This window comes from Amaranthus tricolor, chromosome 12, assembly GCF_026212465.1.
Source record: "Amaranthus tricolor cultivar Red isolate AtriRed21 chromosome 12, ASM2621246v1, whole genome shotgun sequence".
NCBI classification, from domain to species: domain Eukaryota; kingdom Viridiplantae; phylum Streptophyta; class Magnoliopsida; order Caryophyllales; family Amaranthaceae; genus Amaranthus; species Amaranthus tricolor.
The window spans coordinates 3,485,563-3,511,710 of record NC_080058.1 but is presented as its reverse complement, the minus strand read 5'-3'; the positions used below and the strand labels follow the sequence as shown (position 1 = coordinate 3,511,710).

At 36.5% G+C, this 26,148-nt stretch overlaps 1 protein-coding gene across 1 annotated transcript; it reads right to left on the bottom strand.

Annotated features, from left to right (window-relative positions):
* Window positions 1-2,761: 2,761 nt before the first annotated feature.
* On the bottom strand, window positions 2,762-26,148 carry LOC130796820 (callose synthase 3-like). Its single transcript, XM_057659217.1, has 42 exons — window positions 25,801-26,148; window positions 25,052-25,273; window positions 24,305-24,405; window positions 23,654-23,778; window positions 23,455-23,548; window positions 23,262-23,372; window positions 23,074-23,190; window positions 22,859-22,951; window positions 22,545-22,636; window positions 22,068-22,194; window positions 19,158-19,295; window positions 18,993-19,069; window positions 18,811-18,904; window positions 17,696-17,818; window positions 17,490-17,607; window positions 16,817-17,154; window positions 16,656-16,708; window positions 16,508-16,568; window positions 16,117-16,198; window positions 15,990-16,039; window positions 15,800-15,886; window positions 15,538-15,672; window positions 13,338-13,432; window positions 13,148-13,232; window positions 12,901-13,061; window positions 12,691-12,814; window positions 12,380-12,586; window positions 12,146-12,297; window positions 11,150-11,259; window positions 10,910-11,035; window positions 10,678-10,746; window positions 10,377-10,557; window positions 10,104-10,275; window positions 9,674-9,793; window positions 9,480-9,598; window positions 9,315-9,398; window positions 7,215-7,327; window positions 6,908-7,137; window positions 6,026-6,823; window positions 5,898-5,948; window positions 3,469-3,654; window positions 2,762-3,172 (listed from the first exon to the last, which is right to left on the bottom strand). The coding sequence occupies exons 2-42, from the start codon at window positions 25,245-25,247 to the stop codon at window positions 2,924-2,926; spliced, it is 5,844 nt and encodes a 1,947-aa protein (XP_057515200.1). The 5' UTR covers window positions 25,248-25,273; window positions 25,801-26,148; the 3' UTR covers window positions 2,762-2,923.

Here is a 26,148-nt window from a genome sequence, read left to right as displayed (position 1 = left end):
AGATGAAAGACTTGCGTCCTATTTGCCTTTGCAACATTTCGTATAAATTGATTTCGAAGGTTCTCGCAAATAGGTTGAAGGTCTTTCTTCCTGACATCATTGAGGATAATCAAAGTGCTTTTGTCCAGGGTCGGCTCATTACGGATAATATTCTTCTTGCCTTGGAGGTCTTCCATTTCATGAAAACTAGTGCGGTTCATAAACGTGGTTTTATGGCTTTAAAACTCGATATGAGTAAGGCGTATGATCGGATTGAGTGGGATTATTTACGAGGCATTATGATGAAGATGAGTTCTCCGGTGTCGAGGATTCATAGAGTTATGGAATGTGTATCGCCTGTCTCTCATTCTTTCTTGGTGAATGGTCAGCATTCCAATTCTATGATTCCTCGGAGGGGACTTCGTCAGGGGGATCCTCTTTCGCTTTACGTGTTCCTTTTATGTGCTGAAGGTTTGGCGCCTCGATCAAAACAAGCCTACCTCTCAAAAATGCTCCGTGGTATTTCCATTGCTCGAGGGGCTCCCATTATTTCTCATTTGTTTTTTACCAATGATAGTATCATTTTTTCTAATGCGACTCTTCGTGAAGCTTCGACTATCAAGAATATTCTGCGTCATTATGAGGAGGCGCCGAGGCAAAAGGTGAATGTGGAGAAGAGTGAGATCTCTTTTAGTAGCAAGTTTGAGGTTCAGTCTCGAAACATCATCAAGAACTGCTAGGGTTTCCTTGAAATTGCTATGCATGGAAAATACTTGGGTCTTCCTACTATTTTTGATAAGTCTATGAAGATATCTTTTGCGACTTTGCGTGACAGAGTGTGGAAGAAGTTGCAGGGGTGGAAGGAAAAATTGCTTTCAAAGGCTAGAAAAGAAGTCCTAATTAAAGCAGTTATTTTGGTGATCCAAACTTATGCAATGAGTTGTTTTAAGCTTCCCACAGGTTTATGCAAGGATATTAGTGGCATTATTCGTCGATTTTGGTGGGGTATTCCCAAGGAGAGGTGTGGTATATGTTGGAAATCTTGGGAGTACTTGTGTAGGCCTAAAGATTGGGGTGGGCTTGGCTTTCGTGATTTTGAGATCTTCAATCAGGCCATGTTGGCTAAGCAAATTTGGAGACTTCATTCTCGTAAGGACTCTTTGATTGCAAGAGTTTTTAAAGCTCGCTATTATCCTCATAGTGACATTTGGAAAGCCAAAGTTGGGTATCATCCTAGTTTGGGGTGGCGTAACATTTAGGGTTCTCAGAAACTTTTGGAGCATGGTGTGAGATGGAAAGTGGGGAACGGTAAGAGCATTCAAGTTCAGGGCGATGCCTGGCTCGATGGACCTGGTTCGGGCTGGATTATTTCTCCTAGGCGTGAGTTGGCGGCTGAGGCTACGGTTGATATGTTCATTGACCATGAAAACAAGGTCTGGAAGGAGGATTTGGTTCGTGAGGTCTTTCTCCCTTTTGAAGCTAATAAGATTCTTCGTATCCCTATTAGTTGTATTAGCTCCGAGGATGAGATTTGGTGGACTCTTAGTAGTGATGGGATTTTTCGTGGTAAAGATGCTCATTCTCATGCAATTGATAATAGAGAATTTGCTTCTTGTTCGAAGGGTCCGTATCCGATTTGGGCTAGATTGTAGAAATTAAGGTTGCCTCTGAAAGTTCGAGAGTTCTCCTGGCGTGTGTGTTGGGATATTATACCCCATGGTGCTAACCTTTGTCGAAAGCGTATCTCTGACTATCTCCTTTGTTCCCGGTGAGGTAATGAGGAAAATCTGAGGCATTTGCTTTACGAGTGCCCTTGGGCTAAGGAGTTTTGGGTTGAGGCCAACTTTGCTTTCTCAAGTCTTCTAGTTCGGTCATTTAGAGATATGTTGGATTGGTTGTGGAGTTCTAGAGGTAAAGCGGTGGTAAAGACTTTTGTGACCCTTGGCAAATTTGGAAGGCTTGTAGCAAACCGTTTTTGACAAGGTCCATGCCCCTTCGAGACTTTGTGTTTGGAAAGCTCTTGATTGGCTTAAAGAGTACCAAAATGCTCGTTTATAGTTGGTTGTGGCCAGTATTCCGCGTGGGTTTGCGGTTTGGCATCGTCCTCCTCCTGGTTTTATCAAGATCAACGTTGACAGGGACTTTTCCTTTTCGGACGAGAAGCATGGTATTAGGGTTATTGCTAGGAACAATGAGGGTGTATTCATTCTGGCAAGGTCTAAAATCTTGTGGTTCAATGGTTCAGCTGAACTGGTGGAAGCTAGGGTTGTGCTATGGGCCTTGGACTTGGCCAAGGAGCAAGGTTGGCAGAATGTTGTCATTGAAGGTGATTGCAATATGGTTGTTGAAGCTTTATCTAGTAGTCGGCATAGAGCTTTTCACGTCCAGACCGTTATCAATAACTGTTTAGCTTTTAGTCATGATTTTGCATCTGTCATTTCAATTTTGTTGTCGTGGTTGTAATGGGATTGCCCCATAGATTAGCTAAATGGGCCGCTTGTGGCCTTGGCGATGAGGTTTGGGTAGATGTAGCCCCAGCCTAGCTCGAGGACACTTTGTTTCCGATTTTTCTATTTCTGAATCTTAGCCTTCTTTCAAAAAAAAAGTTAAAACTCTTTCTGCCAAAAAGAAATAATTGCTCTCCATGTGTTTACATAGATAAGGTTCGCTTATAACGAAAAAATTGTGACTGTGCCATTTTCTAGACATACATAAACTGAAAAGAGCAAAGTTAAGGATGATAAAGAAAGAAAGAGGGACCACTTGAAACAAGATGATCAAATTGGTAAATGGTAACCAAAGCCAGGAATAAAATTACCAAAAATGAAGCCGTGCGCCCATTACTTACAACACACACCAGCTAGCCATTCAAGACAAAGCAGATAAATTCTAACAAATAGAACAAATAAGAAAAATGACGTACAAGATTATAGTTATTTCAAGGTCAATCCTTGTTCCGAGATGTACGATCTTTACGATGTCCACCAACAATACGAGAAATCTGCAGACCTCTACTGAACGCTTGGTTAAACAACATTCTTGTTTGAAATTCAGAAACAAACGGGAACCAGGCAAGGAAGGCCACAGGAGTGAAAAGTAGCAATCCCATCACAATCTCATAGCCACGCGCAAGTGTCCTAACTGAACCCCAAAACCCAGCTCGTTTAACAGCGGGTTTGAGAGCCTGAGCGATCTGAAAAGAATTAAAAAGCATTAGAGTAAAGAGTTATATACCTTGAAAGCAGAACATCACACTAGACGTGTAGAGAGCTATTGATTTTTAAATTTAACAATGTTTATGAGGTATAGGAGTACATAAATATATGTATAAGAAGTCAGTGGCAATAAAAAAGTCCATGGGAGCACATATTACAAGTAAATATAGAAAAGTTGAACCCAGTGCCCTCACATGGAGGCACCAGAGGGCGCCTGGGTCTGCCCCTAAAAGAAGTGGGTATAAAAAGAAAATTAAAAAAAGAGGATACTCACCAAAAGCAGACCCCAACCAGTGGGCATGAAAGCAAGAATGCAAACTAGGATATCTTTCAATGTCATGCCTGGTAGCACAATAAGTGTAACCAGTATAGCCACAAATGTCAGGAAAATCAACCCTTTAATGAGCCGAAACACCAGCTGAAAATCTGCACTGAATCTTCGACGCCCAACAGAAACGGTCTGCAGAAAGGGGAAAGCATATATGTAGTGATGCAAGATTTTTAAAAATAAAGAAGTAATCCAAGTCATAGCAAGATGTTCAATGCAGTCAAGTGAAACACAGCACAACACTGTAAGCACCATGTTCCCAAGACCTTGAAATAGGAACAATCAGATATAAATCAAAAAGAGAAGGAAAAATCTTGATCAATGATATCACGAGCAACCATCAAAAATAACACGAGAAAAACTTTCATATCTAGAAGGAAAGAAGGGGTACAATTGATGGAATTCAGATCCTATATGATATTACTATGTTGCCCCGATATTTCCCCAAATGGGAATGGCACACAGATGGAGTTGAGTTGGGTGGGTTAAAGTACTGGGCATGTAGAAATAAGACATAATATAGGGAGTAAAGATGTACTAAAGATGTGGGACCAAGTCCATAAATAGAAACGGGGCAAATTCATTGGGACGAAGTAAAATAGAAAATAAGACAAATTGAAAGAGACGGAGGGTGTACAAACTTGCCAATCCATACTTGCTAAAACCGCTTCACATGGGTGCAACTGTGCAAGGCAAGGGTATCACAACAAAATATTTGGTCAACGTGTGCAAGATATGTGCTTAATTAATATTATTAGCTGAAGATTGACGAGTCAAGATGGAAAAAAGGAGCGGTAGTTCATTAGAATCATCATACCTGGTGTATTCCGCTAATAGAAACTAAGATCTGTTATTGGGTTGTGTTTTAAAAGCGTGCCCGAGGCGGGCCTAGGTGTGACGAGCTAAGAGGTGACCACCTAAACTCCTCCCGGAGTCTCTTCAAAGGCATGCCTTTTGTGACTTGCACGCCTCTTGTATGTCAGATTTGATTTTTGATAAATAACATTTTTTGCCTAATATTGCTCATATAACCCTCAATTCTTCGTTGTTTATTGAATGGAAAACAAATTTATACCCATTTCTTACCTTAAAGCAAAAATATGGAGTGAGAAGCGAAAGACAAATATAAAAACTTTGAAGTGTCTCCATTTTCACTGGTCGACATATGATTTTAATATAGATTTTAAGAGTCTATTTAAGTGTCACAAATATATTTCAAAGCATCAAGAACCGCTGTTTTCTTTCTTAACTTTGTCTTTGTTTTAGTTATTATTTCTTTTGTTAACTCAAGACTAATCGAGTTATGGTATGACTTTTGTAATAAAGTAGTGTTTAGCTTACTTTTATGTTATTATAACATGAATTCGATGTTGTTTTAACTTTTAACTTCAAGTATTAAATATATTTTAAAATTGATTTTGAAGCTTTTCGCATACATAAAGCCCGCACCTTGGAAAAAAGGACCTTCTGTGCCTCGCGCCTTTTAAATTTAAGGTATGGTGAAGGATTGAAGACAATAAATCATACCCATAAAGGAAAATGAGACCAAAGAATCTCTCGGCTCGAGAAAGACCCAAAAAGAAAAGGCAAAGCAAGACAAGAAAAAATACAAGACTAAAAAAACACGACATGGCAATGCATAATGGGAATTAAGGCTGATAACGTGACCAAAGAAATATAACAATCATAAAGGCCTGAATAATAAACAAGACAGGTGTAGGCTTAGTTGATTATCCAAGGTCTAGAACACAAATACGACATCTCCAACTTTATCTAAAATGCAAGTTGGATTTAATTAGACCTCAGTGAGGCAAGATGGAGAAAAAGGGAGGGGTAGTTTAGTTAAGTTCTACTTCCTCTTGCTTGGGGCTCTATAAGATAAAAAGGAAACACATTTGCAAAGAAAGAAAGTTTTCAGGAACACCGTCTACAAAGGGTATTAAAATTAAGAAAAAGGTCAAATGCATGCCAATAAAAAAGAAACTTAAAGATTAAGAATAAACTACCAAAATGATTTCTTAGACCTAGGTGGGGTTAGTGAAAATCGGATGTACGCAACCTTACCCTTGTAAAAACAAAGAGACGGTTTGCGATTGACCCTTGATGTAACTTCACTTGAATAAGAAGTGCACATGATTTAATGAGTTTATATAGTCCATTATATTAAATATCAAAAAACTATATTTCTTGATCATGATTCATAGCCAGTTTCAGACAAATTATTATCAAGAATGGACACCGAACTTTTACATAAAGTTTGAACAAATTACTATATTGATCATGATTCAAAGCCAGTTTCAGACAAATTAGCCATGCTATATAGGCCATGGATTCAACAGTAGCTACACAACATAATAAAATAAATTAGAACTGACCTTCATTACAAATAATACCACCACGATCACCAGCCATGACAATCCATAGACCTACAAAACAGCTCATTAAATTGATCACATGCACAATTATAATATGAAAAAATAGAGCAACTCGTCTTTCTACTTACTAAGAAACTTTGGTTTGTTTTCGTTATTTTCAAGTGGTACACAAGTCCATATTGATAGATGAAGAATCGCAGAGATAGTAGTATCTCAGCAACGATTCCACGAATACCAGAATGGCGAAGATGCTCTTGCTCTTCTTCCCACCATGACTCCCAACTCTTTTCTGAAGGCACACCGATCCCACCTCTGTTGCTCATCCATTTGTTCCAGTCTGTCCAATCATCAACTATTTTTTGCCATTCGAAGCCGGAGGGGTTGAAAAGGAAGGGAGCAAATAACCAGGTGCCCACCATAAACCACATTGATACAGTAATCAATATATAAGCAACTGGACTTCTGTATGGTTCACCGAAAATCTCATATACAATGAGTAAAATCATAAGCTCAATTCCTTTCACAAAATGGCTCCGAGAGTAGAGCCTATAGTTGTCTGCAAATTTAGCATGAAAGACAACAAAACCTCGACCAGTAGGCCTATATTTTGCACCTCCATGAAGCAATGTCCTCCCGTAGTAGTGAGTCTTGGTTGCCAGAGAGAATGTAAAGAATACTGGAGCAAGTTGCAGTTGCATCAATACAAACTCACTTAAAGCAGTTCGAAAACCTTTTTCTAATCCAATTTCCATTAACATAGGCAATGCCATCAAAAACCCAATTTGAACAAATGACTGAGAAGCAAGAGCAACTTGAAGTGGCTTATTATTCCGAAATCGGCGTTGGTTGTTCAATTGTTCCTCAAGGCCACTTAGCACAAGATATAGACGTCCATATAAGAATATATACACAGTGAGCACAGTAATCTGTCGTTTAAGGATCAATTGCAGAAAGTTAAAACAATGCCTCCATGTTTCATACACAACAAAAGAACACAAAAGTGAACCTACCAAGGTGCTGAAGTAGAAACCAATTGTAGTGAAATAACAAGACAACATTCGGAAGAAGTCGAAACGATGTCCAAGTCTGTATATATCACGACTAAGAGTCTGCTCTCCATTTCCATTAGCTATTTTCGCCTCAAACATTGAAATCTGGTTAAGGCCCACATCTCTTCCTTTCCCTACCTGAATGTACTCATGATGTGTGACGTTTCCTCCACGAAGAGTAGAATTAAATCCTGCATGTGATTTTCCATCCACAAATTACAATCACGCTGAGGACAACCAATTTGAAATACCAAAGCATTCTTCTCACCAGCAAATATATCTTCACTTAAGTTGATAACCTTGGAAGCTTTACTGACACCCCCTCTTGTAAGATGAAACAGCCTATCAAAGACATCTGGATGACCATAGTGGAAGCGAACCCTGTGATGCACAAAAAAAAAGAAAAAGAAAAAAGTAATAAAGTCTATAGTTGGTTCTAAGAATATCTTGAATATAGGCAATTGCATTTGATATCACTTGTAAAATCATAATGTCAACATAGTTTAGAGGAATTATGCTTATTTATTTTCAGCTTTGTTACCCATACTCTTCATTTCACCTCAAGTATCCGTGTTGGATCCTTGAAAGACATGGGTCCGACACTTGAACACTTTATTTTGAACCAAAACATGAGTAGTATTTTTCCATAATTTAGCCAAATCGGACACTCGAACACCTACCTTGTGTTGGATATGAGTTCCTGTGTCGAACAAAAAATATTGTAGTTTCTAAAAACAGCTACGGTGTTTGCTATGACTTTCATCCATCCTTACCATCTATAACTTATTCAAGTTCAAAAAATCTGGTGATTGGAGATTATACAACCACTAAATATGCTCACTTTTTATCAAAAATCATATTGTTTAGGAGGAAAAGAGCTCACTTATTTAGTAGGAATAAGAGCTACATAGTTATGGCATCAATTTCTAACCATCAATAAGGCGTGCAATTTACATATGAATAACAAAGCTAGCTTTAGTTAATTAACAAGCAATTCATCCCTGGGCAGCAAGCATGATATTTCTAGTGGCGATGTGCATGTGTTCTGTATGCATCTCAGTCATGGTTTCAAAATAACTCCAAAACTAGTTAGCTTAGAAGTGGCTTTTTGACCTTACATTTTGGAACTTAACTTTGTAGAGGTTGGCATTTTACCCGCAGTTAGAACTCACCTGCTAACTCTTCAACCTAAGAGGTTGAGAATCTGCATAGTGTGTTACTAAGGCTTTATTTGTAATCATGCAAAGATGGCTAGTGTTAGAGGGATTGTCCAATTTTGGTTGGATGGTCTGGTTTATATATGTATAGCTTAAGGAGATCTGTTCAAAGGTACATAATATGAAAATGGAAACTACATGCTATACCAATCAATTGTTGTTACAATGTCAAATTATTCTAAAGTTAATTTTATTGTGAGGTCAAGCATCTGAAAAGTCCTTTGAGTTCTAAAATTACAAAGGAAAGATGAGGACAAAAGTTTTGAAAAATTCATTGAGTTTACTTTGTGGGAAAATGCCATAAAAATGTCCATATCTTTCTCTATATCACTTGACAACTGAATGGAACAGTCGATCAACAATCTAGTACATAACATCAAATCCATGAAATTTAAAGCCTTAAAAGAAGAAGCTTATGTTTCAGATAGAGAGGGAGAGACAGTGTATGGTAATAATAAGGTTAAGCTGTAAGAAAGAACATAATTATAGTTGATTAGTGGTTTCCTTTCAGTAAAAATGAAATTAGACAACACATCAAAATTTAGATGAAGAGATTAAACCAGCTAGCAAATGAACCAAAAGAAGTGTGATTCAACCAGAAGTGCCAATGGTGATGCTGGAAGCCACTGAACATACAACAACATTTCATTACCCAAATTCCATTAAGTGGCTCCCAACTAAGGTGGGGTATGGGGAAGGATGTGCGCAACCTTACCCTTGTTAGTGATAATACTAACAAAGAGGTTGTTGTTTTCATAAGCTACTTCACATAAATAAGAAGTGCACTGTACACATGATTCAAGGAGTCATTTTAGTATATTCCATTACAGTCCACTTAACATAAAGAATATGAACAAGCATTCTGGAAGTAACTTGAAGTAACTTGGAAGTCACAAAATCACCTTAGGGGAAGGGATGTCTTCTAAGATTATCATGACAGGAGTTTGAAATCCGAAACAAAAGCAGGCAGGGGAGTCACATAATCAGAAGTGATCATGCAAATTGCAAATTGATTCTATTTCTATTCCGAAGCCTATAAACTTTGGCACACGCATTCTCATATCACGTCTCAGAAGAAATTATCCCTAAATTGAATTGTCCATGAAAATGCACGTAAAGAGGGAAAGGGTTTTTGGTTAAGAAGGGCATACTTCAATGGGTTTGCTAGCAATCTTTGACCAATGGTGACAAAACTTGTCTCCTGATTAGACATGAACCATGCAAGAGATGAAACACTGCAGCAAAACATACACACCCATTAAAAAGTAAAAGTATACAAGTAAAATGATTCAAATCCATCAAAGAAAAGCACCAACCTTCCAGTGAATATATGCTCTCTAAGTCCGAGAATTGTAGGATATCTTACTCCACCATGTTTTTTCAGAAATTCTTGAAGCAGATTTCTCATTTTCAAAGCTTCTTCCATGTAGTTATCCTTCATATAAAAGGATCACCAAGTTAATGGGTGGAAGAGAGAGAGAAACAAAAACCATCACAAGCAAAAAGCTACCTGATTCATGTCTATTGTTTGCAATCCTTCTCCGCGAGTGAAAATTATCGCGTGATTCTGATTCTCAGGCTTCCCTTCACCTAGGATAGGGGGTCCTGGGAGTTTTATCCGATAGATGACCTGCACAACAAGGTCCATCATATCATGAGGGAAAAGAGTTGGGTATAAAAGGTGCAAGCAAAAACAGATAATCCCATAAAAAATGATCTGCAACTGAAAGGCACGCTTCAGCATGTTAGTTAAATCTATGGAAAAAACTGTTAAACTGATTCTTCGCAATATAATAATTGCATGCAGGAACCTGTGTCCAAAAATGCAATGATACTTTTCATAAACCATACATCTAAAGGCTTTTTTATTGACTCAATATGCAATACGACCTTTGGAATTAGCAGAATAATTTGAGGCATTCACTTATTTGCAAATTTACCTGATCTAGGTTTTGCCCAGGCTCGTTTGATTTAGTAGATGTTGGTAAAGCTGCTTTCACAAGAACGGAATAATATATCTTATTTATCTGGTTCTTCTTGCTGTTGTTATTGTTGGTGCTAGCATCACGCTCTTCAAGCTCATCAACATAAGCCACTCGAAGTGACGGATACCTGCATCAAAACAGTCAAAACGAGTCCAACATAATCGTTTTCAGCCAATAGATGAACAATGGAAGCTGGAGACAGTCAAACATGAGAGACTACACACGCACGCTGTCATTAACTTGAGTATATCTTGTGCACGATGATCACCAGCTCTTTTATGTATTCCATATTGCTGGCAAGATACTACGTATGTAAACTTCATATCAGCGACAGCTTGACACAGCGCTCTTTCACTCTGTGAATTCTCCTCAGTGTTCAATTCAAGAGCCTTGTAACCTTCCATTAAGACTATCAAAAAGAAAAACAAAATTAAGTTCCATCCACCAACTGAATAAAAGTTGGAAATTAAACTATGAAGGCAAGGACCAAAAAAGTCAAAATCTAACACAAATACAATTTAGAAGGTACCTTTATCATTTGCCATATCAAGAAAGGCTTGAAGCTCAAGAGCCTTCCGATAGTACATCATGCCTCTAACTGTCATTTGCAACAGTCAATTAGTATGAACGAAGGTTATCTAAGTTTGATGCATTACATATACTTGCATATGTTTCCAGTTTCCTCGAAGGAGATGATTCAAATCACATATATTTAGACCTAAAACATGACATGGGTGAACCAAAAATAAAAAGATTCATACCAGTACGAGTCAAAGTTTGGCCTCTGTATGATGCCCAAAGACGCAACTCTTCCTCCAGATCTTCATTGTCTCTGAGTTCTACTTCATCCGTGCATTTGACACGCTCTAAAAAGTTATCCCATTCATCTGTTTCATGATGTCAAGGACAACATAAGGTTAGTTTAATGAATCAACACCACAGAGCAAGGGTGATTGCTTAGTAGATATTATAGATTCCAGAGCAGGTCATCCATACAAAACCTGGAAAAATCTTTTGCAAGTAGAACAGGATAGATACACCATCTTCGTTTTGGTTTTCCAGATCTTGTAGCGAGAAAAGAACCTCTTCCGTATAGTAAGGGGTCAAGACACTGTAAATACAGCATTGTGTCATAGAGAGTCAAACAAAACAAGAACTTCCTGGTATAAAGAAACAGATATTTAAGAGCGATTCTTGATGGCTAATATATGGTGCTAACTGTTAGGACCATTCCTCTTTATTTTTGAACAGGCATGTACATTCAAAAAGGTTATCTAACTTCCAGCAACATTTGGAATTCTAACACCACAAAGAAATAGATAATGACTCAAAAAAATGGACCATATAGCAACAACAAAAATGGTAAGTTGTTGCTACACATGCCTATGACACAGACCAGAATATGCATAAACTACTGATCAAATCGTCCCCAAAGAAAAAGTTATGATATGTTCCAAGTTCCAACAAAATCTTATAGGAGCTAATCCAGCCAAATTCACAGCAATAAAGTTCCAGTTCAAAAAAAAAAAAAAAAAAAAAAAAACAAGTACTACAACAAGACCGACATCTTTCAACAAGAATGGAGCACAACATGGTTCTCTGACCAACAGCGAATTCATCATTTCATCGCCATGCGCACAACCTAACCCTTGTAAGAACAAAGAGGTTGTTTCCGTTACAAAGATCTGCAATTTTACCTAAATAAGAAACGCAAATGATTTAGTGAGCCTACGGTACATTATTATCCAAAAGTACAAAGTACAGACCTATAAATCTTTAGTTACATTGGAAAATGGACACAGACTATTAACTGAAGAGCAAATCACAGATTATGGCATGTTTCACAGGAATTTAGTAAAAACTAAAAGGTCCAATTAAAATCATCATTGCAAACTATTGATTACTCTAAATTATGATCACATCTAAAATAGCTTGACATTCATTATGCCTGATTCACACAAAACTGCATATTTCTCAGCATAGAAGGCTCAACTTACGAGAATGAAAGCATGTTTCGAACTTTAGGTGCAGGCGGCATATCCATAAATAATGAATTTGAAAAGAAAGAGAGTCGGCGCCTAGCATCTAAATTTGAAGGGACATCCATTGCAGACTCCTTCACAGTAAGCAGCAGGTACAACCGTTTGATCTGCCATGTCAAAATAAGTTAGAACTCAAAATCAATGCAAACCCATAATTCATTCTATGTACTACGTAGCACAAACAAACACCTTTTCCTTCCATGCTTCTGTTTGTGGTTCAATAGGAAAATTAAGAGCTCCTTCGCTCGCAAATAGCTCAACAGATGCTCCCCCATCTGTTGACCCACCTCCAGTTTCTAGCACGCTATTATCCTCCATTATATCACTTACCACCACCTCCAGCATATCCTGGAAATAAAGCACAACTTTATCTTTATCGTCCTTTTTGTTGTCCAACTGCAAAAAAACAAAGGACACAATTACAAGAGACTCCAAAAAGAAGAAAACAACCCAATACATAGCAAGATTCTAAGAATTAATATACATAGCAAGTTACTGACCAAACAGTTCATGAGCTTGACAAAATGATCATACAAGCTAGGAAGAGCACTCATCTTGTACTCAGTCACCAGATCACCTTCGTCTATATGTTTCTCAACCTCATTGAATATGTTCTCAATAATTCTGAAAATACAGTTCAAAATCAGAAACTGAGTTTTTTTTTTGGCATGCAATTCAATGCTTCTGAGAGGGTAGGTCCACAAACTTACGTTTTCTCACGAGGTCCTTGAACCATGATGTTAATAACACTTTTGAAAGAAGCATAGCACTCGTGGACAGCACATTTCATATAACTATCAGCATTAATTCTTTTTATCAACTCCCCGTCTTTACCATTGCTGTCCTTTGCCATATCTAGAGCTATAGGAATCTGTAAAGCACCAATAATAATTAGTAGAGACTAGAGAGTGTATTACAAGGTATTAACTACTGCAGTACATGAGTTCAATGGCAAACCTTGCTCGCAAGTAAGAAAGGAGGCCATTGTACAAGGTCTAAATCACGATCAGCCCAGTATGGAACAAGCAACAAGTCCATTTCCCTAAAATAATACATTTATGACACTACAAATTAGCAGCAACCCAGTACTTTAACAATTTTTTAAGCATCTGACAAAATAAGCAATCATCACATACAAGTCTCTTACCTGTTACTTATGAGATCTTCATCTCTAAAACTAGTGATAATCTGGTTCCACAATTGAGCAAACCGGGCAGCTTCTTTCTCTTTGTTAGACGACATCTGCAAATCCAGAAAAAATTTAATGGGATTGAACGACATACAGTGAGAATGAACTCTGACTGATAAGAGCATTAGAAAACAAAATTGTAGTATAAAACTTGAACATGCAATTAATGCACAAAGTTCTAAAAAAATATACCAAATAAAGTCCTGCAATCATTTCTTAAATTATAAATATAGACATCTTATCAAAGTTGCTGGGTCTTGGTGACTGACACAGTCTAAATGTGACCCGACTATCTTGAAAATTTAGGACATAGGGACACCATCCAAAAATTTGGACACAACATGAGACATTTATATTTTAGAAAAAGGTGTATGTACAATAAGGTCAAGGTGACCACAAGCAAGGGCTTCTAACTCGCATGAAGTCACATGGAAATGAGAAATTCCTACAATTTTTTTTCTACCCATTAAAAATTAATCATTAACAGCGTTTGAAAAGGCAAAATCTACCACCAACAAAGCAAAACTCTACCCTCACTGTTAGATGATTTGTCATCCTTAGTCTCAAGGTATCCTTTCTCCCTCCTCTTGATTTCTCCTTCGCTTTCCTTCTTCAGTGAATGTTCATTACTAGAGTGCTTCAAGCAAGTATTGTGTCTGAGTACACAAGCCAGTGCCGGATCGAATTTTGGATACAAGCGTACAGCACGGCTTCCTGGCGTGTCCGGGTAGCATTACATTGTAAGATTTATAGCAGTTTGCGTGTGCTTACATTATGTATACAGTATACCATTGACCATTTATCAAAATTTAGATTTATTGCAATTAACACTGACATGTTTGAGATGTTCGTATGTAACAATCCAATTAATCAATCAGATCAAGATAGTCCTCTTCATGACATATTACATCAATAGATGAACTGTGAACAAGGCAATTGCAATAGGTACACTACAGTTACACTTGTAAGCAGTTGCTAGTTTCATTATAAATATTTTTGTATTATAATTATCATGTTCACAACAAAGCACATAGGTTCAACTTGTTTTGGGGTGGAATTGCAGAATTTATCCACAATTTAAAACTCAACTAAAACATACAGAATTCTAGAGTTCACGACTCATGAGAATCTCATATTAATTTTATTAGTGCCTATTTTTCTCCATCCGTTTAGTTAAGCCATCAGAGACAACATTTTAATAAACAGATGACATTAAGTGGCTCCTACACAGAGTCAGAGTTTGAAATACTTGTAAAAACAAAAATACAAAGAGGTTGTTTTTAATGGACTCTTATAGGAAACATCATCGGCAACTTCACATACAAAGAATAATATAAATAATACAATGAGTCATTTTACTATTATAAAAAATAATATGAAGCAGGAAGACTCTATCTCGGATACAGTCCCAATCTCAGCAATGAAGGCAGTTCTGCAATCGATACAAATCATTCTCACGGTCCATACTGCATTCGCGTTAAGTTCAAAACCTTTACCATGCAATTGGTATTTTGCATTTTTTTGGTCATAATCTTTGGTGCAAGGTGAGAGATCAACCAGCAAACCTTTATTATTTCCTCTGTTTTTCTGGGGCTAAAGGAATACAAGAAACAAATTGGTACAAGAGTAGCAGCAAGGAATTGAAAAAAAGAAGTCAGGCTAGCTGCCAAGTAAGTACAACAGTGAGGTCCATATTACCCCGCCCTTATGGAATAATAGAAAACTTTCCATTTTGAATGGTGGTTTTGCACAAGACCAGCTGGAAGGAATGGAGAAGGTCCGAAGGATATCAGACTAACTACCCTACCCAAAGGTTCATGGTGTTATCCCATTCACCAAGTGGTGTTTGAACTTTGTACTATGTACTATGAGTAATAAAGTCACTATTTCCTAATTCCTTTTGGAAAACTTTCCATTTTGGATGGGGGACAACTTAATTGTTTCACCTAACTTTTCAGTTTTGAATGCTCCTGAGCAACCAAACATCATCTAATCACAACCTAGATAAATCTTGGGTTACATTCACAATCATGATCCGAGGAACTACGAAATCTTGTGATAATGGCAGAGAAAATTTCCTCCAAAAGCGTCATCTTAAAATTTGAGACTTTCACAAGCATGCATAAGCAGTAGTACAGTAAACAACTAAATAGCTTACATTAGGAAAACGTCGAGAGAAGGTGGCCTTCAACCCTTTCTTCTTATGTTCAGGTTGCTCCTTTGGAACAAGACGTGCATTGAAAGCACCAGGTAATGATTGAAACCGGGATCTCAACATGCCCAAAGTACGGATCTGGATGCAAGATAAAAGATAAAAAGAGGTTAGCCAAAGGAAAAGGCAAGTAAAGCTGCTGAAAAAGAAACAATGTATCCCCACCCGGAATGCTTGAAAGATGAACCATGCCAGGGATAATGTTTACCTCTCCAAGACGACGGAATGCACCATATATACCGCCGAACAATGTGGAGAATATCGCATACCAGATTTGGGTATCCATAAAGTAGACCTGTTAAGTGAACAATACAATAATAAGCAGTTAAGCACTGCTCCAAAGTCCGAACAAATCAAAAATAATGTAACCAAAAAGGGGTTTAGAATGATAGGCATACAAGAATGATTGGGGCCCAAAGCGCAATTACAGCACCAATATTGTTACGGGCTGCAAAGAAAATCAGATAAACAATCATAAGATCTCAAAGATTAATTAGCTTACAACTAGCATCTGATACACATTACCTTGAGGGAAAAACTCATGCCATTTGAACTTTCCTATTCGAACTGACATGATATCTTTTGTTGGACTGACTAAAGGCTTTATCTGCAACAAAATAAAGAATAACGAGCAGGAAGTAGAAAAGGTAAGAAAGACAGAATGGGTAAAACAACACATAAGTCCCAAAAGAAAATAATAGTTAACCGAAGTTCAAACAGTTAATACCGAGCTCTACCAGAATTCTGATCACCCATAATCTAGAATTCTAATCTAGCCTTATAATTTAATAGGAGGCAGCCTATATGAGAGGATACCCCTAACAGCAGCAGGTTTTGGAGAGAATACATGATTGAAATTCAACCATCTTTTCGGCACAAATTACAAAAATATCTTAGCTTTTAAATCCACATGTACCTCTATATAGTAGCTGAAAGCCAACTTCGTAATTATCAGGAGAACCCAAAACATTGTGTACCTGATGTTCACAAACAGCAGAAAGGCGTTAATGCAATTAAAAAACCAGAGCATGTTCTATATTTTCGAATTAGGTTTTTTTCCTTACTTGAAAAGAGAAAAAGGACTTTCATGCATTCCCCTCCCAACAAAAAGTCGCGGCTGCACATCAGAGTTAATTATAGATAACAGCAATTTAGGGAGCCACAGAGAAGAAGTGAGAAATAAAAGAAAAAATGTGGAGGCAAGAAAATAAACTCTAATGTCTACCTGTGACCACCACATCATCAGCATCACAATCTTGTAGTTTGATCTCTCAAGGGCAGAACGTATAAAAGGAAAGAGAAATAGCATGGTGGAGAGCATATTTGGAGATAGGTAGAGGACAACAGCCAAGAAAAAAAGGGAAGGAGAGTGTGCATTGCTGCCAAACCAATTTTTAATAGTTTGTGCGAGTCCCGGAGGAGGATTTTCCCATGAATAAGCATAGGTCACTGGCAAGATTACCACCCATGCAGCAGCTGAGACAACCTTGAAAATGTACCTTAGCTTAACATAAAACGGCATGGTTCCTCTAGCTTTCCAACCAAGAACCACATCCAGGGAAGCTGAGAAGCAAATACATCATGGTCAATTTCACTAGGACATCCAGTCAGATCTTTAAAGATTTTGCAACAAGAGCATGATTTTAAAGCACACTGACAGCAATATAGCAGGTAGAAAAGTCAAACAAACCTCAAAACATCATCACATTTTCAGAAAACTTATTTAGTAACATAACTGGTCTGACTACACAATGATTGAGCGGGAGCCAGGATAAGAGAGGAACATCTCTAAGACTTAAAACTAGATTAGAATGCTTGACTTGAATAAAAAAAATTAGGATTTCTGCAACCAATGGTGAGATAAACTTAAGCGAGAAACCGCGTGCAGCAAACTGTACCTTGCCCAAGCTTTATTATCGAAGCTGTTATGAAAATGCTTAATACATTTTTGAAAACACTTATTTCAAAAATTGCACTGGGGTCGCCAGTGCCATTCCACGCCACGATGATCATTGCCTGAATATAATTAGAAAGGACATCAATTAACAATCATAATGCAAATTTATGGAGATGTAAAGGTATTAAAAAGGATGGTTGCAATTGCCTGCAAAGCCAAAATAAAAAAACTCCACATTCGGTCAAAGCTTCTGAAGACATGCCAATACGTTCGAATCTCAACAAAGTTAACCTTTCCAGTCCACCGATCCCCGTAGAAAGGTTTTCCCTCCTGAAAATCCAAAGAATTTATTTTAAAAGATAACATATTGATTGACAGACACAGAATGTCATGAACAAGAATCACATCCCAGATTATCAGCAGATGTGGCGCAGTTCAGCACTACAGCATGTAAAATAACTCAAATTCATATAAAAAACTGTAAGTATATACAGTTGTTAAATTAGGCTGGACTTATTGAGAATGCCAGCACATTAACGGGGAGAAACGAGGTGTATATACTTCATAAGGCAAGGAGATATATATTATTCCAAAACCATATGGCAATGAGAAGAATGGCTCCAATAACTTATAAAATATGCACACCATCTTTAATTTGTCGATGTGGGATAAACTATCCCAACAATAGTTATTGCCCTCAAAGGTTCGTACAAAGCAACAAATAATAATAATTGTGTTCAATAAAGTGACTCGGTAATCTAGGGACTTGTTGCAACTGGAATTTTAAACGCTAAATGGAGATTGGTTGATGGTCAAAAGACTAGAGTAAAACTGCACACCTAACGAAAATACAAGTCCATGATCAACAAAAGTATATATCTGATGGTGTTTTTTTATTTTTTTTCATGCAGTGATCACAAGAAAGATCAGTTTCATTTATCTCTGAGAAAGGATCCTGATTTACCTGGTACAACCAGTAAAATCAGATGATCTTTTGATTCTCAGGAATGAAGAAGTAACATGGACTACAATATAGTACAAAAATATGGTTTCAGTAACCATTGCTAAACTCAAAAACCTTTGCGATGTGGCCTTGTTTTTGCACTACGGACTACACAGCACAAAGAATTCAACAAATCAGCCAGAGAACCAGCTAATTCAAAGGAGGAAGGGACAAGACTTCAAACTCCAAATAAGAGCTAATCTAACATCTAATGAGAGTTGAGACACATCACTAGTTCCCATGGCTGAACACAGAACATAAACTAGCGAAACAACAAAATGTTCTGTAATAATCTTGATGAGAAAAGGTGGCATCTTACTGCATTTCTATCCTGGCTCAGCACTTTACCAGGATTACTAAAGAAGTCTGCATCTGTTCTCATTGGCCAACCCAATCGGAAACAATCAACTGACCTGCAATGACAGAGATAAACTATATATCAAGTATGAACTATGAAAAATACAAATAAGAATTCCAGAAAACATTTGACCAATAACATACCAAAAGTATTCATTCAAATCATCATAGTTTCTCCATTGTGAATGCTTAGATTTTCCTTTCATGCTCTTTTCAGCTTCCTGTGAACCAAATGTGTCACATATTACATATATACCAGAACATACCAGCAGCCATTTAAAATTTAAGCATTAAAGTATTGTCATATACCACTCTTATAACTTCATAAATGGGGTTTACGACTTTGTTTAAAAAGATCTCTTCTTCACCACCATAAGCAGGAGTTACATTCTCTCCTGTCTGTGGACTGACATTGCCAGCAAGCATGCCATAAAGTTCAAAAGCCATCTGTAGAAGAGAATTGTATTTAATAAACATTCGATTTCTAATATTCAACAAGGATTCCCTTACCATGCAATAATAATAGTCTCAACTCAATATTCCCAAACTCTTATATCACTATGCATAGAAAACATGGAAAAGCCTTGAAGAAAAGCACCTAAAACAGTTTATTTTCGCACTGGTATTCGACTAGCATTATTTTTCGTGTTGACTGCCTGCTGTATCATTATTGTGATAATTTTAACTAATTTTCTCTGTCCAATCTACTAATAGTTTGTTTGGATAGCATCATTTTGATCTTAATTCTTGTGTCTGAAGAAATCCAATTTGAATTTGAAGAATGGAATCGACCAAATTTGAAGAGTTACTTCAAAGTTAAAACTACATAGATACTAGATAGGTCATGTTAAATGGTGTATTGAACTATTTCATTTGCACATTCCAACCCAACTAGGCAACCACTAACCATCAGCCAAACATTTCCGCATTTGTTCTGCAATGAGCCCACTGCTCATCTGAACATTTTTCTCCATTGAATCACCTGAGTCATTCTCTTTCTCTCCTGCATTTTCACTCTCATGTCACAACCATGAGTCATACACAACGACTTTTAGGTACAACTATAAAAGTTTGAATGGAATCGAAAATGACCCAGATTTTAACCAGAAATTAGCAGGACATAAACCATGACTCGGTCCAAAAATATATGGAAAAATTTGGACAAACCCAACCCAAAATTGACCATCTTGACCCGTGTTCCTATTTTGTCAACAATTTTAGTAAGAATCCACTATACTAGTCAATTTGAATAATATTTCTTTGTTATAAGCTTAAATCATTATATTTTTCTTTTCATGAGAAATTAATTTCTATAAAAATAATCAAAATTATTATATAATTTTATGGATAAACATTACTGATAAAATAAATTAAAAAAATCTTTAATCGGAAATCCGCCGTTTTGACAATTCTACAGTTGCAATTGTTTTATAATTCGTCCATGGGATGTCATGCAATGTCAACATCTACAAGACTTTTTTTGTCTTTATCTTTGGGATCCTTGTGGGGATTTAACCGACTTCAGCTCATTGTAAGTTCACATTCCTCCTCTGATTCGAAATGGGACTTAAAAATTGCTCATCTTAAGTTACTCTTTTTATTTGTCTTAAATTACTTGCTTGAATTGTTGAACTAAATCCAAACACAACTAGACCTCGATTCATATAAAAATTCAACATCCCACGGTTGAACTCCATTATTTGAAAATAAAAATTGCCCATTACTTAAGGAGAACTGAAATGCCAACTACAACACTCATTTAGACCATTTAAAATGTCTCACAAATTGGACACAAATCATCACATAGTACTATGCTCATACATAACATTAACAACGTCCGTAGAGAAGCTATGATACTACCATGCACTCATATAAAAGATGCCCAAAAGATTCGAAATACTCGAATACTCGAAGGAACCAAATGGATCAATTCCAAGAATAAAGAAAAAAGGTAAAAACTTTGCAGTTAGTTGTTCTGACACATGCACAATTTTTTTTTCACCATAACCCAGTCATTTTGTCTCATTTTTGGAAATTCAATATGTTGATCAACAAGTTTACATTTTGCACAAACTGTGACCAAATACTTCATTTGGACATGTTATGTGTAACCAAAAGATAAAAAAATGTGAGCCTATTAAGAAGCGTAAATTCAGCATACTAGTGCACATCAAGATTGGTTCATTTTTTGCATTTGATGCATGCATTTAGTTGATGTATCATGTACTAAAATATTTCAAACATAAAGAAATAAATGAAAAGAGAGAGACATTTTGATGATTGAAAATCAGTTTTCATTTGTTGAATTGTTCTCTTGAAAGTCTATGTAACACGTTCCTCAAATAAACTCATTTGTCTTAGTTGATGAACGCAATGAGAGACTAAAGGATTTCAAGTCATTAATTGATCAAGATCCTTCTTAGGTAAGGCATTGTGTTTGTCTAGAAAGTTAAAAATTCTTGTCTAAAACCATCTCAAAGCATCTTCAAAACTCTATCGATTCTTAAGCATCAATTGTTAGTAGTTGTTCTTTATCCTATTCCATTTCTCATATGTTGACACTTGACTCCCAAATCCCGCACCCAATCTGACGATAATTAATGAAATGGAATTTAAGCTTAAAAAGGGAAAAAGAACAATCAATAAAATATTAGAGCATTACAAGGTAAAGCTAATTTAGCATCATTTAACAATGCAGGTTCAATTCAATTAACTAAAACATGATATATTGACAAATTCAAAAGCATCAAATAAAAGTGACGAAGATTAGAGGTAGTATAGGAAATTTCACTAATTAATTTACTTACTTCTGCAACCATCCAATTATGCACTTATGAATTCCATATATTAGTAAAATGGTGTTACCCAAATTTCATACCAGCTTTGCTCATGTGCTTTAGGAATGAGTAAACTGACACATTATCCAATTTAAAGGCAAAAACTATTACCATTCAGTTCAGAAATTGAAATCCATTACCTAAGGAACCTTTACGTATGCAACATCCACCCTAAATCGTAAAATACAGATTTCAAGGTATCGCATACAGGGAGGGAAGAAAAGATCTTTCTGTGGATGTATGCAAGTTTCACTGGAACATACAAGGAACATACAAGGACCTAACTTACTATGTAGTGATGATATACATTGTGAATGACTATGAAAAGCGGATAAGGGGGAAAAAGAAAGAGATAAAGGAGTCTTATGGGTCCGAAGCATACATGGTGATAGATGTAGCATAGACACTCAGGCATGAATCTCAGATTTGCAGCTTCACCCCATATAAGAAGATATAGGCCCATATACAATAGTTTACGTTGTTGTACTTCTTGTTGTATTGTCGGCAGCCTACAATATATCAAATTAATCAACATCAACTTTAACTTGAAGCAAAAAACTATACAGCAATAAGCTAAGGAATCTCACATACTACACATTAAAGCAAAAAATAGCACTTGCTACTAATGTTCTTATGGAGGGCACAATAAACAAACTTTGAGCAGGTGATTATATTAATTAGAACGCGCCTATTCCCACTCCCATTTCAATCGAAAAAGTTTAAAAGATTTAACTACATCTGAAAGTGGACATAGATTGATGTGGAGTGAGAATTGGCATTTTCCTATAAAAACCCACAGACGTAGAAGTTAGTCCACATGTATCAGCCACACATCACAGTATGAAATAAGAATGCTCACCAGAGACTACTCTTGCGGTCCAAGTACTTGCACCATTTCTTATAGCTCTTGAAAAGCTTTTTCATCACTTCTGTCAATGCACGTTCATCCAACTGAAACCATAGGCTATTGTTAGAGCTATATGAATGAAGCAAAAGGTTTGTGTGTACATGAGGTAAAAGATAGTATTGCAGTCAAAGGGTCAACTCCAACAGGCAAGACAATGATGCTACTGGAGATAATGCAAAAGAAAGAAGTAGTCCATAATCGAGCAAATGATTACTGAACATTAAAAATTTAAATCTATGATGTGACAAAACGTTCAAGAAAAATACCTTTGGTTGTTGATCAGGCTTTGGAAATTGTCGTATATGAACATTGGCAAGCAACAAAATGAGGTGCTCTCTTTGGTTTGCCACGTTGTCTTTCTGCATATCAATACAAATAACAACAAAATCGGAAGATTGAAGCAGAATCAAGCATATAATTTATCAACCAATGAGCAGAACATAAAGTAGTCGATGTTACAGAACACAGATGAAAAAACAACCTGAAAACCAAACATTGCCTGGAGCCAGTCCAAAATGTCCTCATCTTGCTTTTTCTTGTAATCCTTGGGCCAAGGAAGGCCTCTAGTGTTACGAAGGGCAGCCATTGAAGCTTGTATCTGCAAATTGGATGCCCTGATAAAGAGTCCATGCAATTCTCTAAACATGAGAAAACATAAGCGCCACGTACCTCTGGGTATCTCATAATTGCCTGATTTGCACTATCTGGATCAAGAGGAAGGATATTGTATGGGGCATAGATTTCAGTTTTCTCCGCTACTTTATTGTGTGTATCTAAGATCTAAAAAAATGAAAATCTAATGTTGAAACAATGTAATATCCATTGTTAATTGAAATGTGTATGTAATATGAATACATCTTACCTCGCGGTCAACTTCCATGGACTGTGTCAAGTTCACAGCTTTTAATACCTCAAACAGCACATTAGCAGTCTGATATGCCTTAGTGAGCTGAGCACTGAACAGAAAATTATTTTTTAAGTTCTTGATTCTTGATTATAACAAGCAGAGCAGAAAAAACATTCAAATTCTCAGTGTTCTTCACACAGCATGTTTAACTCACCGGTCAGCCTTATCAGCTGCATTTTGCAAAGCTTGAATATATTTCTTGTAGTAATGCTGATAAAAACTTTGCATTTCGCGTGCATCACTCTTTTTAACTCTTCCCTTTAATGTTGGATCATTTTCCTGCAGAACTAGTAGTTATTAAGACCAGCCACATTACACTTAACAGTAAAAGATATACATTCTGATAACTAGTTCGAAGCCTATACAGAGGTCAAACAGTCAGAGGCAGTAGTACGAGAACCAGCCACGACTCACAATAGTGAAAAAGGGGGTAGCCTTTTCTCATTAATTCTGCCAATAACTCATGTGAGACAATACACTATAATGTTAGCATGAAAAATAGATTTATCAAACATAAAAAAGAATTTCCATGTTCTAGTCGGCTTGATGGTACAAGTGAGTAGTTCATCACGACAAACCAATAATAAAAACATCTACCAAGCTGAAAAAGGAACCGTATCTTTAAAGTGAAATACAATCATTAAGATTCCTTGCAAAACATCAGCACCTGCAGCCCGTAATCTAATCACAAATAAGGGGCTCGTAATGCAGATTCAGAAATGAATTTTATCTAATACATTTATCAATCAAGCCTAGTTTTAACAATAAATGATCTATCTATCTTGAATAAGTGAGGATGTAAAACCTTCTCTAGCCTTTGAAGAAGTGCAGTTTTGAATTGCCGGACACCACGACCACTGGAAGTTGGATCCAATCGATGAGCTTTCTCAAAAGCATAAAACCTACCTGCAAGCCACCCATTGTTATCAAGACTCACATAAACTAAAATCTAATAGAAACAATACTAAAAAGTTATACAACAAGTTTAGAAGCATAAAGCCAAAATTGACAAAGAATATTTTCAGCTAAACCCTATGAAGTATAAGAAGTTGCTCTTTGCAAGGCAAAACGTGATAAGGTATGATCTAGATATTACAATTCCGTTCAACCATTCATGCTAAACCAACAAAAATTTGTAGTGTTGGAAAGCTCGGAGAAAGAAAGGATCAAATTCCCAGATTTTCCGAGCCATGTCGAAAACTTCATGTCCGCCATAACATCAAGTACAATCAGCATAAACCTAGATATATGTGATTTCTCACTTCTACAATCTACACAACCTCAACATGCTGAGACTCACTGCTTAGCATTGCCGAAAATAGCATACAATATTGCTAGAAATAGCACCTAATAATTAACTTACTGTCTACTCACTTACCTTAAATCCACCTTCAATTCCTTATTCCATTCTAAATAGAAGGTTCACATAAAGTTTTAATCGCATAAAAGAACAAACCTAAACATCAAAGATCACTAGCAACACAAAAAATGATATTCCTAATTGAAAATCCATAATTCAATATCAATTGCAACAAGAAAATAAAAAACTTACACAGATAAGCTACCCTAGGATTATGCTTTTCAACTTCATTAGCAACACGAAGAATGGGAGCAATCTCAACAAGAGATGACGGAACTATCTCACTGTCAAATGCCGTTTCTCCAATATTCCCCGCCGTCTGTGTCCTCATCAACCGCCTTGTTGGCGGTTGATCGGAACCTCCACCTCTCGACGTAGAAGACGACATATTTAACCAAATTCACTTCAAAACCCCTGACAAAACAAATCACAAAATAAATTTAACCAAATGCACACTTTTCAGTTCAATTGATTATTCACTCACCAAAACAATTCAATACAAATTAATAGAAGTATGTACTAATCGTGTAGATGCAACTGGGATAAAGCTAGATAAGGCAACAAATAGAAAAACAAAAAATCGGATTCCAACTCAATTCAAACATTCAATGACTAAATAACTGTACAGGACTTTTATTTTAAAAAAAATAAAAATTAAATCGATTAGATGAACATGCAACAGGGCAAAAAATTAACAAAAAAAAAATATACTTTCACAAACTAAACAAACAGCAAGTTTAAATCACTCCAAAAGATAAGATAAGATAGTGAACTTATAGTGTCAGTTTAGCTTAAATCTTGAAAAAAGAACCGTGCATCAAACTAAAAACTAACAAAAAAAGAAATCAAATCAATGAAAAAACAACATATTCAGTTCACTCAAATTACTAAACACAAACAAAATAACAAGTAAAGATTAAAAAAGGAGAGAGAAAATATACCAGAGTAAATTAATCAAACTAAATCATAGATTAAACTATCATGAAGCTAATAAACAAAAATGGCGGAGCTCGAAGTCGAACAGCAATGGAGGAGGAGGAGAGAGAAAGAGCACAGAAAGTATGCCCTAGGAGAGAGAAAGTGAAAACCAAAAAAGGAGGAAAAAAAGTGTGAAGAGAGAAGAAAAGATAGTTTAAACTTTTAAGGTACTAGCTTAAGGAAGAAGGCAATAAAGCAATGGTATTGGACTATGGCGGAAGAAAATGACCATTAAAGTGTATGAGAGACTGAGCGTACTGTATCTGTATCTTAGCTAAAACAGTTTAAAATGACCAAATAATACTAAAGAG